Raw genomic sequence first — 20,888 nt, 5'->3', positions numbered from 1 at the left:
TTTTCAAAATCCTTTTTGAGCTCTTCCATGGCCTGAGAGCACTGCATATTTATTTTAGATGTTTGGGATACAGAAGCCATGACTTTTATGTCTCCCCCTGATGGTAAGCATTGTTCTTCCTCATCTAAAAGGATGGGAGAAAATACCTGTTCACCAAGAAAGTAATCTTCTATAGTCTTATTTTTTCCCCTTTTTTGGGCATTTTCCCAACCAGTTACTTGACTTTTGGGTCCTTTGTCTAGAGTAGGGTTAGCACTAGTCTGGGAGCAACCAAAAACTTGTCTGGATGTGCAGTGCTCCTCCTCACTCCCAAGGCTGAGCTGTGCTCCGTGTCTGGTGCGATAGACCTTTCCTGTTGGCCTTCTAGGTCACCCTGGGCTGGAAATCTCGTCCACTCCATCATTCTGTAGCTTTTGCTGCTCTAGACTTTATTGAGAGTCATTCTTTACAGGTATTTTATGGGCTGTGAGGGAAGAACTAGAGTATGTGCGTCTTTCTATTCTGCCATCTTGGCTCTGCCTTGTTTTCAGTTTTCTACAATCACTTCCATAAGTCTTAAATTTTCTCCCCCTCCGTCCCTGAAACAGCATGCAATCTTATATGGGTTCTACACATACATTCTTGTTAAATACGTTTTCACTTTAGTCATGGCAACTGATTTTAGGTTGTTTCAATTTCCTCAGGCAACTCTTTAAAACTTGTGGGACAGTTGCATGTCTGCATTGGAGAGGAAGTTTTTTCACCTGGAGTTTCCTACATGGAAGAAATTTTCTTGGGAATAATACTAGTCTTTGTCATTGTTTCTTCTTTTATCTATTTCCTATTTTTTTTGAGTCAACACAGTTGCCCACATAGATTAGATGAGAGCAGTATCAATTGTACATCTCATGTATTGTTTTAGTTTGCTGTTAATATTGGTCTTTCTTTGCTCTTAAAAGACAGTGATCTGCCAGTATACAACATACAGTCACTGATTCAGGAGTGACTGCCACATCACAAACGGGTCATTCCAATTTCATTTTTTTTAATCAGCAAAATTCTACCTTCTCTCTCTTCTCTCCCTCCTGATCAACCCCGCCCCCAAATTGAGAATGAAAGGAAAACAAAACCCCTTTTACAAATATGTTTAGTTAAGCAAAATATTTCCCCTATTGTCTACAGAAATGACCATATTTCCCCGCTTGATCCTTTCATCCCTCTAAACTATTATCATATCTCTTCTGCTTTTTGTAGCTAAAGTTATCTAGAAGGCTGTTTACGATAAATAGATACTTGTAGAGGGTCTAAATTTTGTATTCTGTCTCTTCCACTTAATACTTGGTGACTTAGGCAACTCACTTAATCTTCTGAATCTGTAAAATGATGGTCTGTCATCTCTTCCAACTTTAAAATTATGAACCTCTGATTCCAAGATATACATAATCCTTTGGCTCTTCATTCCTCACTCATTTCTTACTCTTGTATCATGCTTTTCACTGGTTCTCTCCACCTCCCCATGTTTACCTTTGTAAAGAAGTCATTCTGTATTAAAATATATGCTGATCACATTTAGAGGGTCTCATTACTTTAATTAAAGAAAAATTAATTAAAGAAATTTCTTCTTTATTCTAACCACAACAAATAATGCGGTCATTTTCACAGGGGTATTTTTCTAAATCCTTATCAACGTAAATGTCCCATGAAATGTTTTTTGTTACTTTTGACTCTACGATAGAACTAACTACACCAACTTCTTTGTTAACTGGAATATGGCAAACATGTGGGCTGCCTTTTCATTTGGTTACAATTTTTTTTGTCTTGTTTCATTTATATTGTGTCAAGACTGATGCAATTCAGTTCATCCAATAATATCAACAGTGTTCAGAGAAGATCTAAAAACACAGTGTCATTCTCTCAATGCTTTTCTTTTCTACCCCTGCTCTCCCACCATATGGGAGAAGCTTAGGGCCTGGACAAAACTCGGGACCATTTTGTATTTTTCTTTGTTTCATGGATGGAAGACTTCTTACCAAGTGGCTAACATCCTGCTGATGAACATCTCTGTATTCACAGCTGAGTTGATTCTTGGAAATCAAATGTAGTCCATTGCTAGAAAGGCTTTCAGTCTTTCTAGGGTGGTGCGACCTGTCTGAGCTTGTGTCACTTGCCATAATCTTAGAGAAGTCCTAGAGTAGGACTCTGTGGAGAAATGTACAATGTTTACTGAAATTCTCCTTTTAAATTAATTTTTAGTCACTTAAAGCATAATGATCCTAGATCATGTTTGACCCGAGAAAAGAGTCTAGAAAATGCATGTGCTCCCTTCATTTTTGATGTGGGATATTGTTTGGACATACTGGCAGGAGTATGTTGGTTTTAAAAAATTACTTTTTTCCTTTTTTTTTTTTTTTTTTTTTACCCCTCCAGGTATGGAGGGCAGAATTTTGGGAGAGGGAGGTTCAGGTATGAAAGAATTCACTTAGACCTTTGCTGTTAGCCAATGGGAGCTTTTTATTTTATGTGAAAAAAGCATCATGGGCCTCCTTGGCAAGAAATATGAGATGCCAATATTTGGATTGTTTGTTTTATATAGATGATGTAGTTTTAGAAGTTTTTATGAGGGTTAAAGATTAAAGACAGGAATGGATTTTATAACATAGGATGAGAGAGACAAAGGGAATTCTTTATGGTTTAAGGACTTAAGGACAGGACAGAAAGATACTGTTTAAAAAAAATTAAAAGACCTAGGGAACACAGGATAAGGGAGACAAAAGCAAGTGTTTTGGTACAGGTTCAAGATAAGGGGGAAGGGACTTTAGGATGCCTTCAGGTTACAGAGTAAACTAGGGGCTTCACAAAGAATTGTAAAAGCAGCTTTTACCTCTTAGGGCACATTTGTATCCACATCAGTTGTCATCTTTGATCACTTTTCTGGCTGGTCACATCCTGGTCTTATCTCCTGTCCCATGTCCTGCTTGCTCCATCTGCTTTTTCTATTTCATCAAAGGGAGTTCCCTGGGGGGAGAGGAAAAAGATATATGCAAATATGTGATATAAAAAAGTCATCAATGAAATATTAAAAAAATATGTAAGTGGTTTTGGAGTTAACAAAATTGTCCTTTTTAGAAATTGCTATAATACTAGTTTGGAGAAGTAAATTTGGCCAATTGGCCAAGTGGCTATGTGTGAATCACAGTTAAAAATATAAATAAGTGTCACAAAATTAAATTGTTAAAACTTAGAAGGTAAGTTTATGACTAACGCCCTCTTTCTGTCACAAATACCTGTATCTCTACTTTTCCCATTCTTTTGTTCTTTTACATTTAAAATCAAAACTAGAAATCTACGAAAAACGTCATCTTCTTACAGGTTTAGCTTACATTTTTAAAAATGGAAAACTTCAAAGAAAATTCTGGAAGTTGGTTTGTAAAAATGTGTGTCATAATATACCTTATTTTAAGAACAAGTTTATAAAGGCAAATGAATGCTCTTAGCACTTCTTTCTGATTCTTGTATTCTTTTACCTTTTGACAGCCTCAGGGAAGTCAACGTTTGTAAATCTCCTTAAGCAAGTCTCTGATGATTGGGAAGTGGTTCCTGAACCTGTGGCCAGGTGGTGCAATGTTCAGAGCACTCAAGATGAATTTGAGGTAGGAAAATGGTACATTCCTTATTCAGTGGTCAATGTGGTCATTCACTCTTTCTTTGGTTTGTGTTCAGATGAAGTTATAACCTTATAGTTCAAAGCTACAGCAATGTTTTATCATTTTTTGTTTCCGATATTTTTCCTAAGTAAAACAGAATTTAACTTCAAACAAAGTCAGTCTGCGGGGCACCATGCTAAGTGGTAAGGTGTTCTGAGAGACTTTATGTTTAGTGGGTTTTGTTTTTAAACGACAGTCAAACCTCTTGCCTAATTTTTCAGTCCTGTTTTAATGATAACTAATAGACTATTTTTCATCACTGTCAGAAGGTCTTTCCTTTTGAATTCAAGTTGAAATTCCATCTTTCCCTGTGAGTCATTTTTCCCATACAATGTTACAGAGGGGAAAGTGAGGGGAAAACCATGAAATTTTGTTTTTTCCAACATAGTTTTGATAATTTCTTCATTATAAATTTCTCTTTTGTCATAACTACTGTGTTTCTGGAAGATGAAGGAAGCTTTGATTAATAATTTTTATGTAATTAAAAACAAAAAATAGAAATATGTGGCAGAAATTTATTGTTCAGATCTTAATAGGATAAAACACTGGAAGATGGTTAATTTTAAATCTTAGCTGCTGGTATGAGGGAAGGGCAGGTATAATTGTGTCTTTAAAATGCTGACAGAAAATTAAACGAGTACACCCTAAACTTTGGGCATCCAAGGGAGAGTAGCAAAGATGGTAAAGGGTTGTGTTGGCATATGGAGATTGATTGAAGAAACTAGAGATCTTTATCCTGGAGAAGAGAAGGGGGGGAGCAGGCTGACTTGTGGCAGAGGGAGCACACTTGTTGTGTTTGACTCCAAATGACAAAGCCAGGAGTAAAGGGGAGGCAAATTTAGGCTTGTAGTCAGGAAAAATTTCCTATCAATTAAAACTATCAAAGAATGAAATGGAAGAGAACTGGGTTTAGGGGGAAAGACAATTGTGTTAAAGATGGCTCCAGCAGCAGTTGGTGCGTGCTATTTTTTCTTCCTTCTCGAAGAGGACCATGACGTTAGGGAGGTGATACCATGACATGCAAATGGATTGGATTTAAGTGAGGCAGGGCTATGCAGTCACCAGCCTCACTTTCTTCTCCAGAGCCGTCCATAGCAGTTGGTCACGTGGGAGAGAGGATGTAGAGATTGTGAACACAGTAATGTGGTATATGTGATGATGTGCGTAGAGAGATTTGGGAATCGGGCTGCTCTGCATTTGTCTGTGCACGCTGTTCTAGCAGAATGAAAGGCCCCTGAGAACAGGGATGTTTGTTTTCTTTTTTGTATCACTGACACTGAGCATGTAAGAAATGCTTGCTGAATGACTGCTTTTTAGTAAGATGGGCCTTAGCTTTATAGCCGCTGATTTGAAGCTTTCCCCTTTCTTTTTAGGGCTTTGTTCTTTTGCCTGCCCCCTGGTGGCAGGACTATTGTGAGGCGCTCAGGATAGCTCCCACTAATTTTGATGCAGAATGAGAAGGTCAGATAGTCTGTTTGTGCCATCTTTACTGTCTCTGGGCAGGACCAGTTGCTAAACCTTAAATACAGCATTGTCCATGTTTATGTGAAAAGTTTCTTTTCCTCATATTTTATGACTTACGTTGCTGTTCAGGACCAGAGCACAAGTTGGTGAAGTCCATTCTGTGTATCCTGTTCTTGGCATACAAAATGCTGAATGCTTTGCCTTTGTTTCTACTGCACTGAATGTCTTAGTTGGAAGGAAACTGATCTTGAGTTTCTCTTCCCAACTCCTTTGGACACCTACATTCCCTCCTGAAACCGCAGCAGTGAATGAAGGGAGGCTGGCTTCTTTCTGAGCTGCTAAGAAACCCACTATCCTAGGAAAATGGACTCTGGGAGCTTAGCTAAGTACTGGTGGAAGAGTGACCTTGGAAGCCACTCTTGACCTTTTCTTAGTGACTGACAGGCAGATATGTGGTCTTCTTACAAGGTTTCATTTGGAGCTCCAAGAGTCTGTAGCAAAGGGGCAAATTCCCAAAGTTCATGTATCGTCCACTTTTTAAAACAGTACAATTAAATTTCTATTCTGCCAGTCAGTTTTCAGTTATTTTAGAGGGGAAGTAGCATACAGAGAGCCTAACAAGTTATATATAGATTTAATTATTTGTAACTAACTGGTCAAGGGTCACTGGATATGAAGCTTTCCCTTTGGAGGGGAATGAATTCCACCTAAGTACTCTTCCTATGCTTCTGATAGCAAGTGAATAGTGAGGACTCTAGACAGTAGTTTGTGTCAAATAGGTTCTTTTCAGACTTAGACAATAGAAGCTAGCATGTCACATGAACCACTTGTCTGTTAGTATGGAGGGTCCTTGACCGCAAGCACTGTTGCATTTTTGTCTTTGTGTGCCTAGTGCCTAGCACTGTGCTTGGTTGAAGTAGGCAGGTTATGCTTATCGATTGACCTACAAAAATAGAATTTTCTATTAAGAAAACAATCCATTTATTGATTTAATTCTAATTTTTATTTATGCAGTACGATTAACTTAGAGTGAGTCCTGAAATAAATTCAAAACTTTGAATTCAAATTGGATACTTTGATTTCTGACTTCCTTCTTAGAAGCTCTGTTTGGCTCAAAGCCCTTTATCCTTCCACTTCTGAAGTTGTGCCTTAAGATCTTTTCAGGATTTCTTGTTCTGACTATTCTAGGTTACTATTCAAAGTAAAGGTGTTAATTTTCTCCTCTCTATCACTTGGCACTTTTCTTTCCCTCCCAGACTATTCTTAGTCTTTCTCTGTAGCGCTAAGCCCTTATGTGTTATCTCTGCTGTGGTCTCAGAAACTGCTTTGTAAAAATGGAACCATATAAGGTTTCATGGATGCTTTCCAATTGACTCAGAACCTCTTTTGCCTTGTGAATGAGTCCTCTATTTTATGACCTAGAAACTTAAAGTTATCATATTCTTTTCCTTATAAATACCTTCAAGTTATGATTTTAAAAAATCCTGAGCCAGTTTTATAAAAGGTTATATTCTTTTTTCACGTTAGTTTCCTGTTTTTCACAAGTATATTTTCTCATTGAAGTTTCTGAAAAAAGTCATACTTTTATGTTTTAAGATTGCCACTCATTCTTTATTTGGTGGAATACCACAGTCTCAGGAAAAAAATTGTGATTTATCCAAAGGGCAATGGAGAGACATGTCATCACCTACGTGGTGGGTGCTCTACCAGCAACTGGGCAAAAAGTATCGTGAAAGAAATAAGAGGTCTGTGACCTCGAAAAGAGAGGAGATAGTCCTAACAAGAAACAAGTATGGACTCCATTGGTGTCTCCTTCGTGTAGAAGACTAGAAAGGCCCCCTTGGGAGGATTTCCAAGAGGACGGGAGCTGGAGAGAGGATGAGAACAACGTCCGTGTTTGTGATATTAAACTGCTTACAGAAAATTGAATTTAATGAGCGTTTAAGAAATTCCTCATACAGAAGGAACAGGAAAAGGAGGTTGTGCAGGAAACTGCAAATCTGCTTTGTGTGTAACTTGTTTTTTGTGTACTGTATTTAATATATTCACAGTGGACCTTTCAAAGCTATTGCTCTGGGCTAGTTCAAGCCTTTCACTTAAAAACTGAGGTCCAGGGGGAAGAAAGAAGTAGCCTCCAGGTCACCTGGGGCTCAGTCCCAGGCCTTCTGATTTCATAGCATCTGCAGACCTAGAGTGAGCAGAGCTTTGGAAAAAGTGCTTGGCCATGGAAGTCATTTGGATATGAGTCACGTTGACAGACAACAGAAAGCTGAACTGCTCATCTGGTTTTGGCTTTGAGAAAGTTTGGATTAAGATCAGCGAGCTTAATGTTGAGCTCTCTGCTAGTAGTATTTGGTTCCTGTTTAGGATTTCATGGATTTCAATTATGTTCCCTCATCTCCCTCTTTCCAGATTGAAGGATTTACTCTTTTTGGCCTATTCTCCTATGCCAGTTTCCCCAATTTCCACTTGAGTTTTCCTTCTCTTATACACAAAAAGACCTTTCCTAATCCTGTCTTTGGCGTTACGTGCTGTCATGGAATGCTAGTTTAATTTTTATTAAAACTCTATAATACTGTTAATAAGGGGGAACTTGACAACATAGATCTTTTTATTTTGGTCCACAGTAATCCTATTTTTAAAATCGACCAAAGTTGCTGAATTTTTTTTCCTGCGCACATTTCTTCTCTTCGCTTTGCAGGGGGCAGGTGGTGAAGTGCGTACAGTGCTGGATCAGGAAGACCAGAGCTCAGGTGTGGTCTCAGAGACTTCCTAGCTGTGTGACCTTGGATAAGTCATTTAACCTGTCCCTGCCTCAGCTTCCTCATCTGTAAAACGGGGCTAATAGTAACACCTGTCTTCCAGGGGTGTTGTGAGGTTCAAGTGAGATTAAATTTGTAAAGCGCTTCAGCGCCGTTTGTGGCACAGAGTAGATGCCTAATAAACTCTTATTTCCTTTTTTCCTTGGACACCTGATCCAGGTTTCGACATGAATGCTGGCTAAAGTCTAAAGGATTATGAACGGTGTAGTAATGTTGTACAGCTGTGTGATGACATAGGTGCCGGGTGGCCTGAGTGAATGAAATGCTCGGAAAATCCAGGACACTCAGTCGCTACATTAAGCTTCCCTAGACAGATTACAGGGATCATCCTGTGTTCTGTGACTTACATAAAGTCCCTGAATATTTGACCTGTGAAATGTGTGCCTTCATCACAGTCTAAATTAAATGATAATGCACACCTGGGAATGAATTCCTTAGGGAATTTCCAAGTGACAGTGATGAAGTCTGCGTGAACACAGGGTAGGTTTCCACTTCCCTAGAATAAACGCCAATAAAAAGAATATATTCAGAGGAGCATCACATAGGCAGCTGACGCTGATCTGCAAGTTTGCTAAGAGTCTGCTTCATGGGGGTTGGTCAACAAGGGCCCTGTCAGAGATTGTAAAATGGGCCCAGTTGCTTGGGCAGGATCCGTGGTTCATTTGTGCCTGGTATGTTTAATTCTCTTTTACCTCTTACAACACTGTTTCCTTCAAGGCCTACTGTGTCCTCTTGCTTCCAGCATTACTCTCTTGCTGGGCAGTATGCTTGTAAGTCCTTCAAGTGCAGGCCCTGTTGTCTTTGTATCTCCAGTGCTTAACAAAGCAGGTGCTTATTCAGTTTTTACTGAAAGAATGAATGATTTAACATTTTTGTTGATAGTAGGGATGGATTTTTATATACCTTGTGTGCTGTAGCCTTGGGAACTGGTAGCATTAGCTTAGGGAATTATAATGGGCAACATTACAGAGTGAGAATTTAACTACTTTAGTGTTGATAACAAAAAATAGTTTTGCTTTGTTTTTTTTTTTTTTTGAGAAAATTTTAATTTTAAAAAAGCCAGCTCTATTTGGTTTCTTATTTTAAAATAGGAACTGACGACTTCTCAGAAAAGTGGTGGCAATGTGCTTCAGATGATGTATGAGAAACCAGAGCGGTGGTCATTCACCTTCCAGACCTATGCCTGCCTGAGCAGGATACGTGCCCAGCTCTCCGCTCTCAATGGGAAGCTCAAAGAGGCTGAGAAGCCTGTAGTGTTCTTTGAGCGCTCCGTTTACAGTGACAGGTACGCCGTTTGTTTCCTTAGCTTTGGATAGAAGCCAATTTGTTTGTGCAGCTTCTTTGAGGTACAAGTCATGTAAACAGTTGAGGTAAATTGGGCACATGGAGGTAATGAATGCTGGGAGTACCTGCCACAGCTTGGTGCTAATAAGGATCCCAATCCTTGGGTAATTTTGGGCAGGACCCTCCCTCCTATCTTAGAATTCTGATCTGTTTTTGTTTATTTTAAATGGAGATTATCTTATATGTCCTTTCTACAAATCAAAACCCTCCTCTCTCCCAAGGATTCTAGACCTCCCAGATTCTCTGCCTCTCCAAGTCTTTCTTAAACAGATTTGCTAGAGTTGGAGTAAGTCTGCCTTTCCTGTCCTTGATCATTTGAATAGTTTGAGGTCAGAACTCTGGATTGCCTGCCTGGCCACTCCTTTTGCCTTTTTTTGGTCATAGCCTAAAAAGTGATTGGTGCTGACTTTTATCACAGAGAAATATGTTGATATATATCCATATTATCTTTCAGGTATATTTTTGCATCTAATTTATATGAATCTGATTGCATGAATGAAACAGAGTGGACAATTTATCAAGACTGGCATGACTGGATGAATAACCAGTTTGGTCAGAGCCTTGAACTGGATGGAATAATTTATCTTCGAGCCATTCCAGAGGTGAGATCTAGAAAAGCCTTTCTGTGTGTCATAAATCTTTTGAATTTTAATGTGTTTTACTGGGGCAGTGGATGGAGGGCCTGGCCTGAAATCAAGAAGACTCTCCTCTTCATGAGTTCAAATCTGGCCTCAGACACTTTCTAGCTGTGTAACCCTGGACAAGTCACTTAACCTTGCCTCAGTTTCCTCATCTGTAGAATGAGCTGGAGAAGGAAATAGTAAACCCTCTAGTATCTCTGCCATGAAAACCCCAAATGGGGTCACAGAGTCAGACTAAACAGACACTAAACAACGTCAGTGTTTTATCATTTGTTACTCCATTTAGTGGCACAGATTGAAGACTATCCATCCTAATTTTCCAATTTTTACAGAAAACAGATGAGGTATACAGAAAATATACATTTTCTTTGACAAAACTCAAATCCCAGGTTTGGCACATCTTCCGATCAGGTTGTTGAACAATCCCTTTTTGCGTACACACCGCCAGCTTTTTCTTCCTCTTTTATTCTTGTCTGTCTCCTCTTTCCTCCTTCCATTCCCATCTCCCAACTTTGCCTCACCTTTTTGGGCTTCCAGGCCTATTGCTGCTGATGCTGAGGAGTTTGTTCTAGTCCCTAAATGTCTCCCAGGCCAAAGAAATGATAAAGATAGTGGGACCTTTCCAAAAGGGCTTGGGTGGGAGCGTGGGCTTCTAGTGAATGGGATTGTCTAGGGTATGGGAGACAATACAAAGTGGCTACTGAAGGAAGGAGGGAAGCCAGGAAATGATTTCATAGTCATGGGTGGAGCCACTTAGAGAATGTGACTTTGGTAACACCGCTGTTGCCCTTCCCCCTTCCCTATTCTTGTTATATGTGTAACTAGAAATAGGACCCTAGAACAGCTCTACCTAGAACAGAGATTGGCTGCTTCCTATTTAAGGAAAAGGATTAGGGTTTTGTCTTCCTTCCTACCCCTACCAACTTCCAGTCCCTAAAATAAACAGAAATATTATGTTGTAAAGGGAGCTCACTGCCTTTTTCAGTACTGTGTGAAAGTAATAATTTTGTTAAAGAAAAAGGACCTCCATTTCTAGTTAGAGCTGGGAGAGAGACTTCACAGAGTGTTCAGTCCAAACCTCTTATTTTACAGATGAAGGAATTGAGGCTAAGACAGGTGAAGACCTCTGTGTTTGTGATCCTTGGGTTCTTGAGCTCTGGTCCTCTGGCTCCCAAGCTATCTTCTTCTAGGAATTATCTGTTATTGCTGCCTTTTAATCTTTCTAACGTAGTCATTTCCCTTCTTTCCCCATTTCCCAGCCTTGTGAAAATGAAAATAATTAAGGAAATATTTTCAGTAGATCCTTTCTAACAATACATGGTGTACTGTCCCATGAATCCTTTCCCTCTGCCATGAGGAAGGAGGTCTGTTTCTCATCTGTTCTCTGGGATTAAGTGCTAATGTCTTAACTCATACACTTTAAGTAGTTTTATTGAAATCTGTTTCACACTTCACTGTAATAAATTTAGGTAACATAGAAGTGGACTTTGCATGGACATATGAGTATACCATTTAGCATTAAACAGTTTTAAATTTGATGTAATTTATAGTGCTATTTTTGTAATAACTTGAAATAACGCATTCTGGTCATCAAATGGCTATAGATTTAGCTCAGGTTCTGACCCATAAAATCCATGCTTGATTTTGAGCCATTATATGTAAGAAATAAGATAATAGACTGCAACTGAATCTGTTCTTTAATGGTCTCTCTGTTGTTACGAATAAAGAAAAAAACTAGGTTATGCCATAACTCACTTATGTGGCTGTGATCTTTTAGGTCTTGAAGTATTTTTAATGTAAAAAACACAAATGATTTGAAATCAGGTATGTAATCCAAGCTTTATGATAAGTGGCAGAATTGCAGTTACATTATTATTTTTCTCTTTTATGAAATTCAGTGGAAAAGCCAAGTTTTGGTGTTCACCAGATTGCACAAAACAGTAAAACATCTCCCCCCCAAACAGCTAAGAACTAAAAACTGTAAATAATAAAAATTTGTAAATATATAGGAATTTTACTGAAGATGAAACCTAGAAACACCAGAAAGATGTTTGCTTGAGCTTTCTATTTTAAAATTAGCAGATAGTGAAACTAATAAATTTTTTCCTTATTGTTTTTGCTCCTTTAGAAATGTTTAAATAGAATATACTTGAGGGGAAGAAAAGAAGAACAAGAAATTCCTCTTGAATACTTAGAAAAACTCCATTATAAACATGAAAGCTGGCTCCAGAATAGAACACTGAAGTAAGACTTTGAAAAATTACGTTCCACATATATCTTCAAATGGTTGGTTTTCTAGATTTTAATCTGAAACCTGGCAGGTGATAGCGGCAACATGTAGAGTCAGGACTTTTTTTTTGGCACTGGTGAGTGATTGAGAGTACCTGGGATGACAGCAGGATGTTTTAACAGGTGGCTATTTCCTTATCCTTTCCATTCATAAGAACAACAAATACAGAAATCTCCATGAACAAATAAGGGAATGGCATTTGTGTGAGTTACCTAAGGTACCTCCTTTATAGGAGAATCTTAGGGTAACAAGTAACAGATTTATTCTATTATAGTTACAAGGTTCCAGGCACTGTATCATAGCAGAAGCTGGCAGGCTTTCAAAAATGATGCAGCAGTATTCCAAGTCCAAAGTTTTTGTTCATAAAGTGTAGAGAAGTGCGACATCCTGAGGGAACTGGAGAATGGCCTGTTGTTTGAAGAGGGCATTGACTCATAAATTGGGGATTACAGATTCTTATTAGAGATAGAAAGATGAATGAAAATCTACTTGCCATTTTTATTATGCATGTTATAGGTTGCTAATGACTAAAATCTATGGACGGCAGAATACTATCAGCTTTTTACCTCATGGACAAGGTTGCTGTGCACCCAGCTGCCCAACCTTACCAATCTGACCCAGAGAAGCCTGGATTTAGAGCTGAAAAGGACATTATATCTCACTCAAACTGCCACACCACTGCCCTCCAATTTTATTTATTTTTATTTTTAAAATGTCTTAAATAATAAAGAGTCATTGTGGCATGGTGGATAAACAGCTGGGCTGAGTCAGGAAGACCTGTTTTCAAGTCTCTTTCTGGGGAGCTGACCTTGGCCAAGTCACTTAACCTGTCAAGGCTCCAGGCCTCTGTCTTCGGATCATAGATTTAGTGCTGGGAGCCCATCAGTTTTAGGACAGTTGTGTATTCTCTTTGCTAGTGAGGTTTCTTCACTGGGAGTTTCCATCCCTGATAAAATCATTGGATGGTGCCTAAAAAAGTCTTACTGATGCCTTTTGTTTTTACATTATGGTTGTCTACTATTCTTTCCTTCCATTCCATCCCAAAACACATGGTGAACCCTCTCTGTTAACAGTAAGCAAACCCAAGCAACTGTGTCTGCTAACTGTGTACCATCTTGTATCCAAAGGCCCCAACACTCCAATGAAAGGAAGAAAGTGCATCTTCTTATCACTCTTCCAGAGCCAAGAATATAGTTGTAGAGCATTTGGTTTCATTTTAGTATTCTTTTCATCTGCAGCATTGTGGTATTGCAGTAATTGCATCAAAAACTTATTTCCTTGTTCTGTTTATTTCTTTCTGTGATATTTCCTACAGGTCTTCCCATACTTCTATGAATCTCTCATCTTTTTCATTTCTTCCACCACGGTGATATGCCATTATATTTATATATCACAATTTGTTCAGTGGGTGCCCATTTTATCTCCAATTTTTTTGCTACTACAAAAAATGTCGCTATGAATAATTTGGTCCATATGAATCTTTCTGTTTTTATTTTCTGGAGAGTGTATGTCCAGAATTCAATGCCTTCATTTTACAAAGGAAAACACTAACATCCAAAGAAATTCAAACCTGGCCAATACCATGCAGATTATTATATGTAGAGCTAGGATTTAAAAACAGGTTCCTTGACTCCAAATCCAGTGTGCTTTCCAGTATGCCACACTGCCTTATGTGCAAAGCACTGTGCTAGATACTGAAGGTGTGAGTACAGTGATTCAGAGTAGGGCATGTTCCTAACTAGTTTAACTTGTGAAGTAACAAGGATGCCTTGGGATCTGCCTTTATCTCGTAAGAAAGGAAGAGGTATTATGTAAAGCTAACTGACTCAAGGTAAAGAATTTGTCTGTATGGACGTTTTTAAGGAATATTTTGCGTGTCAAGGTATGTTTCCAGTGTGCCTTTCACACTTCTCCAATCCCTCTGTCCTGTAGATTGGCAGACCTCTGAAGCAAAGTATGTGTAAATTATGGAATGACAGAAGTAACTTCAGAGAACTAAAATGAAACTAGTACTTTATACTAAAAAGAATGCTTTTGTTTACTTTTTTTGAAGTTTTTGCAATGTATCACATTCTATCTTTGTAACAGAAGGTAGTGGGGATATGGTTAACTCGTTTTTACAAAGGAGTTAGTAACTGATTTCAGTGACTCGTCTATTGTTAGTTTTAGAACTGTGACTAGAATCGATGACTCCCAGCCCAGTGTTCTTTCGAGTAGACTGAGATTTCCTTGATAAAACCTTTTTTCCCCTCCAAAAATACTTATTATTTATTTTTAGCATTTTTTTAAACTTTGAGTTCCAAGTCCCCTCCCTCCCTTTTGTCCCTCCCTCCCTCATAGAGAAAGCAAACAAGAGGGTATCAATTATACATATAAAATCATGCCAAACATTTCCTTATTGACTTGCTAAAAAAAAAAAAGTAAGAAAAAGAAAGAACGTGAGAAAGTTATACTCCAATTTGTGCTCTTTGGAAGTAGATGGCAGTTTCATCGTGAGTTCTTTGGAACGGCTTTGAATCACTGTATTGATTAGAATAGCTAACGTTCCTATTCCTGTGCACAAGGATCGCCTGGTTCTGCTCACTTCTCTTTGCATCAGTTCATATAGATCTTCCCATGTTTTCCTGAAACCATCCCCCAGTCATTTCTTACTAGCACAATAGCACTCCATCACAATCACGTGCCACGGCTTGTTCAGCCATTCCCCAGTTGATGGGCATCCGCTCAATTTCCAATTTGTCACCACAAGAAAAGGAACTAGATGAGTTCTAAGGTTATTTCTAGCCCTAAAATCTATTATCTATGGTACATTCTCACAGGAACTCAGAATAAAAACCTAGTCTTTTTCAATTCTCCCATCTGCCAAACTTTTCCTATTTCCCCTAAATCAACTAAGTCCAATAATTTCAAATTATCCTGTGTATGGTCTCCTTCTCTAGACACACACTGCCACCACCTTGACCAGGCCCACCTTCCATCTTGCCTGAATTCTTTTCAGTAACCTTTCTGTCTTCAGTGTCTCCCACTAGATTTGTCCTGCATCCTGCTGCCCAATTAATCTGCCTAAAGCATAGTTCTGATCTTGGCCCCTCCACTCCTGTTGATTAGAAGTCTTTAGTGGCTCAGTTTTACCTACCCAACCAAGGCCAGACTCCTGTGCTTGGAATTCAATGCCATCTACAGCTTGGCTCCAGCATCCTTTTCATGTTCCCTGCATCTTTCACATACCTCACTTCGCTCTTGAATAGTCTCTGCTCTCCTAATTCCTTTTTTAAAATACATTTTATTCAAAACAGAACCAACTTTGATTATCTGCAAGAGATACCCATCTTAACACTGGACGTTAATGAAGATTTTAAGGACAAACATGAAAATCTCGTTGAAAAGGTAAATGATGGCAAGCTCATTTTTATGTTAACTAGAAATCATTTATTTTTCATTGTGGTTTAAAGAAGAAATCATTCAAGATTAAATTGGCTTGATGTTAATAATAATGCAAAATGTTAAGAATATGAATTCCACAGAAAATTAAATATGAGATTACAGGTACTCATGAATATTTATTAGGACATTATTAAATTTACACACTACCCGGTGCAAAATCAATTTGCATTGTCTTTTAGCTAGTACTGAAGTTTTTAGTTTTTTGTTTGACCTGTACCACTCTCATTCCCTATACCAAAGAAGGAGGGGGCAGAATTTTAGCAGGCTTGAGAGTAGTCCTGGGATCTCATAGCATGGATCCCCTTCTTCGCTTCTGGGCCTCAGGGGGATGTAGTTGCAGAAAAGGAGATCCCAGGAGCAGGGAAACTTACTTAGCAAAGGAAGAATGCTCTATGAGTGGGCCACTGGCTTGGTTTCTGTTTTTCTGTTTGTTGCCAGAAAACTTCAGTTCACTCTCTTAGGGGAGATGCAATTTTAAAATGGAAATCACTGGGAAAATAGGATTTTCTTAATTAAATTCAGCATTAAATTCATTCTGTAACTGTGACTCTGGTCCATTCATTTAACTTCTTAATGTTCCAGGCACCTGTCCAGGGCTATAAATTGCTGAACAGTTTTAGATTTGCGTTAGTCAAAGGAACTTCACCAGGTTGTAAGGTGTTTGGGAACAGATTTACAGATCCTATGAATGTCCTTCTAAGTATGTAAGCATTCAGTACTAAAGTTTAATTAATATCCCTGAGGAACTAATTGCTATGGTTATATGGTAGTTACTTCGCAGACTTTGGGGTTTCAACCAATTATGTATTTTGAAATAAATCCTCATGTTTAATTTTAAAAGTTAGAATTAAATTTAGTGTCTACAAACAAAACCATAATTCAAAATAGAATAATATTTTTATATCACTGTAGCAAAAGGACAAGACTATTTTAAAAAAATGTTATTTAAGTGAGACAAGCATATTTTTGGACTTTAGCAGCATTCTTATAAAAATTTTAGCTCTTGGAAACCTGGCATACGATGTTATCATTTTTTAAATCTTTGCAACAACCTTGTTTAATATTTGAAATACATTTTCACAACTGGAGAGAATTGAATAAAGCTAATCAATAGTATAAATTCTTATTTATATTCTTTGTTAGCATAAGAGATAGTAAAAGAAAATGTTAATGTGCCTAGAATATGTAAAAACTTAATGAATGTGCTTGCTATAAACTGTTAATTTGATTCATTGACATAATTGTATCAATTCTATTTTTATAAGAATTGCTGACATATAAAGGTGAGTTTATTTTGTGAGTATAGGGAAAGGGTTTTACGTTTTGCCTTATTTTAAAGTGAATATGACTAGGAAAGATTTTCATTTATCTTGTGGTAATCTAAAAATTGATCAATGCTCATCCAGGGGCAGTACCATTTAGTGGATGAAATACTGTCTCTCCAATGCCCTTGCCATCCAAATTTCCGCAAGCATGGCCCTTGCTCTCCTTTCCTGTTTCCTCTTGTCCCTCCCTTAATTGTCAGGTCCCTTAATCTGAATGGTGTCAGCTTCCTTCTTGTCCCCCAGCCTTAACAGGCAGCATGATCCAGTGAACAGAGGGCTAGCTTAGGAGTCTGGGAGAGACTGCTTTAAGACTTGCTTCATTCATGTACCAGCTGTGTTACTCTGGACCAGTTTATTGCACCTCTCAGAGTCCTAAGCAACTCACAAAACCTACAAAGAGGAGCAGGAGATGTACATCATGGGAAGGAAGAGGACCCAAATGATGCAAGGAAGCCCTGAACTTGTTCTTGACCTGAATTTCAGAAAGCCTAACTTGTTCCAGGGAAAAAGAAATTCACTGTGATTCTTACCAGAAGAACATTTTCTAGTGAAAGCAGACTAGATATATTTGAGAAGATATTAATTTCAATGAAAAATAAACTGCTGCACATTTAAAACATTTCTAGTGAAGTACTTTTTCTTTAATTCTAGTAATTGCTTTTCATGCTTAATGTCATGTTTCTGGTCAATTCTTGATATACATATCTGTAAGAATAAATTGATTTTACAAATAGCTTGAGTAATGTCACATAAATGCGACACGTACAAGACAATGTAAGATACTTAGTAGCAAAACCTTTTCATAGGAGAGAGATCATTTTTCTCTGTCTTCAGGTGTTCTAGCCCTTTTCTAGGGGTGGAGGCTTTTGACCTGAGTAAAAAAGTACTGAGCTGAGATCCATAGCAGCCCATGGTGAGGTGAAGGAGAGAGACAGAAGATAGGAGTGTCAGCTCGTTACTCTCTTTACTTTATGGAAAAATCCAAGGCCAGCAAAGTCTTGGTGATTGTTATAGCCCTCGTTATTAAGTGATACTTTTATCAGCCTGTCATAGTTTCTACATTCTTAACTTTTGAATTTGTCGCTTGGAATGACAGCAAATCCTCAGAACTCCAAAGCCCTTTTTGGGCTTTATGATCTTGTTAAGATACTGAGGAGCAAATGTGATCAAGTTCTCCTGCTAAGTAGGAGCTAGCCTCGTTTGTCCTTTTCTAGCCTTAACTATCTTATTACTCCTGTTTCTTAGAATGCAAGTATTTTTATAAGTCATGATAGTCTCTCAGACTGAAGGGGATATTTGGCTTCTAATAAGTTGTAAAGTAAAATGATAGTATAATAATTCAAAATTTCCAGGATCTCACAATGAGTCAAGCAATATGCCTATTTTAAGGTCCATTTAGGAAGTAGGTTTAGGAAAATGTAAATGAAAGATCTTGAGGGATATAACATTTTATGAACATGCTTCTTTTTTTTCCCCTTAGGTCAAGGAATTTTTGAGCACTTTGTAATGTTACAGAAGACAGTTGGCAGCCAAATGATTCCAAATACTTCAGTTTTGTGCATTTTCATCTGTGCTGTAACTACAACAAAAAACATGAACCATGCATGAACTCTGCAATATTTTTTTCTTTCAAAAATCTGTGTAAAACTTATGACCACATTTTTAGCATCTTGTAACTATGGAAATCTTAAATGAAGTTACATCACAAAAACACTGACCTCAGTGTAAAGCAAGGCAACTTTCAACTATGATGTCAGAAATCCATAACAAGAAGGTCCCCATTTATTTAAAAAAATATCTGCAGTCTCTCCTCTGTCCACTAGTTTATAAGTAAAGTGAAATAAGGCTCAGTATTTCATCACGTCACTGGTATTTATTGTTGTGTTGTCTATGAGGTTGTTGCTAAACAAACAGATGGGTCTGCTCCCGTTTGGCCACTGACAGATGGAAAATCTTCCTGTATAGATAGTTTGCTTGATCTCTTCTGTGATTTTGTTTCTTCATCTGTAGCACAGGGGAGATTTCTTCCCGTCTCCCATGATCACAGGGATATTGAGGATTTGAGACATAACATTTTATGATCGAGTTTGATGAGTATAAGCTGTTCATATAGAGTCCAGGGATAGGTGCCTCCTACTTTCCATCTCATCTACCCTTTTAGAAGAGAAGATTATTATAGATATTGGATTATTTAAAATATGATGTCTCTTAAGTAATTCAGGGAACTAACTAGCTGTAGATAATTTTTCACTTCATGTAGGTTAGGTTTAATCCCACACACTTAGTCATAGATGTTGAGGGGAGGACGTCTCACTCCAAGACAGATAGTGTTTCTAGCCTGAAGATACCTGGGGTGATTGGGTAGTTGGTTAGGCTTTAATCAGTGAAAGGAAAGACTGTTTGCATCCGCACATTTCTATTTACTGTGAGAGTACTAAGTTCTCACTTCAATTTGCCTTGCTTTATTGTTTTCTTTCGCAAGAAATTACCCATGAAGCCTATCAGTTTTCTCTGCAAGCATTGTTCCTCTTTGTTGATCCAGGTGATGAACTAAGTGTAAAAGCTTCTTTAAGAAAGCACTTCACTGGTTATTTATATTTTGTTCTCTGCAAGATCGAGATTTTAAAAATCTGCACATGTTTATTTTAGGTGTATTACATAATTAAAATGTTTTCCTGTCGTCTAGGGAAGTAAAATGTTTGCTTTGCATATGTAGTATTTTCCTTTAGTGGGTTTCAAGAATATCTTAAGATATCATTTAAAAAAAAACTTCATTGCTTTATGGTTTTGATGTTATTTGTTTTGAAATTTTATCTATAATCTCACTATTCATTTTAATATCAAGGTGAGAGTTTAATGGATTAACTATTTCAAATGCACTGATATTTGTTTCACACACCAAGTACATTATTCAAATATCTACATATTGTGTGAGTTGTTTTTATTTTCCATAAATTGTTCTGTCTACTTAGGTTAGATGTTTGCACTGAGGTTGTAAATTCATGAAATAAAATTGGATTTAAAACTTTTTTTGACAAAGGAGGAAGTCTTCTGTATGAATTGTTTGTTTGTTAATGAGCTGTCCACTGTTTCATTGAATATATTGGAAGTCTTCGGTCTTAATGAGTATTGATTTTCCCATTTGAAGAAGAGATTGGAGGGGGATTCTTAAAGACTCAGATGAAAGAGGGAAGAGTTTCCCAAGCAGTGTGAGAATAACAAGATGAACTCCAGCTGTGAAATTCATCCCATCTTTCCCTGGGCCTCTTTTCTAGCTCTCAAGCACAGAAGGGTAACTAACCATGTGTAGATAATTCAGAATATGGACGAACTTCCTCCTGCTTAGTGATGTCTCAGGTAGTTGCCAACTGACTAACCGTGGCTTTTACGGATTCTGGAGCCAGTTCTTCAAGCTAGAGCAGACTTTAGCTTCCATGTGTACGTGGGTTTCATGAGGATCATTCACTGTGTCCTTGGTTACACCTTAATAACTTGTCCGTACATAGGTATCCTTCACCTTTCCTAGTTTTCTCCTAAGCACTAAATTGTCCAAAATATCCTTAACAGTTACTGCCTACAGTTGCCATGCATTCAATAGTTTTCCCTCTTAATATATATAGGATAGGAATATGGACTGCATGCTTTGGTTCTTCTAGGGAGTTTCTGGATGATGAAACTGGTTACAATGCATCTTCTCTCAATTTATGTTCCTAGAGAATTGTTTAGATCACCAAGTGAATGAATGAAAAAGCATTTATTAAGTACCTACTATGTGTTAAGTACTATATTAAGTGCTAAGCTAGATGGTCCCTGTTTTCAAGGTACTTATACTCTAATAAGAGAGGACAACAAATGGAATATCAACTGCAGGCCAG

At 37.8% G+C, this 20,888-nt stretch overlaps 1 protein-coding gene across 2 annotated transcripts in view; it reads left to right on the top strand.

Moving 5' to 3' along the window:
- DCK (deoxycytidine kinase) overlaps positions 1–20,052 on the top strand; it is a 28,425-nt gene extending 8,373 nt beyond the window's left edge. For both annotated transcript variants that reach the window (XM_072624448.1, XM_072624447.1), the window contains exons 2-7: positions 3,514–3,629; positions 9,061–9,254; positions 9,768–9,915; positions 12,083–12,198; positions 15,541–15,631; positions 18,494–20,052. In XM_072624448.1, the coding sequence (XP_072480549.1) occupies positions 3,514–3,629; positions 9,061–9,254; positions 9,768–9,915; positions 12,083–12,198; positions 15,541–15,631; positions 18,494–18,520 (692 nt within the window). In that variant the 3' untranslated portion in view covers positions 18,521–20,052. The remainder of the gene's footprint in view (positions 1–3,513; positions 3,630–9,060; positions 9,255–9,767; positions 9,916–12,082; positions 12,199–15,540; positions 15,632–18,493) is intronic.
- The last annotated feature ends 836 nt before the right edge of the window (positions 20,053–20,888 follow it).

Source organism: Notamacropus eugenii, chromosome 7, assembly GCF_028372415.1.
Source record: "Notamacropus eugenii isolate mMacEug1 chromosome 7, mMacEug1.pri_v2, whole genome shotgun sequence".
Classification (NCBI taxonomy): domain Eukaryota; kingdom Metazoa; phylum Chordata; class Mammalia; order Diprotodontia; family Macropodidae; genus Notamacropus; species Notamacropus eugenii.
The sequence above is the reverse complement of the archived record's forward strand: the minus strand, read 5'-3'. Positions and strand labels throughout refer to the sequence as shown.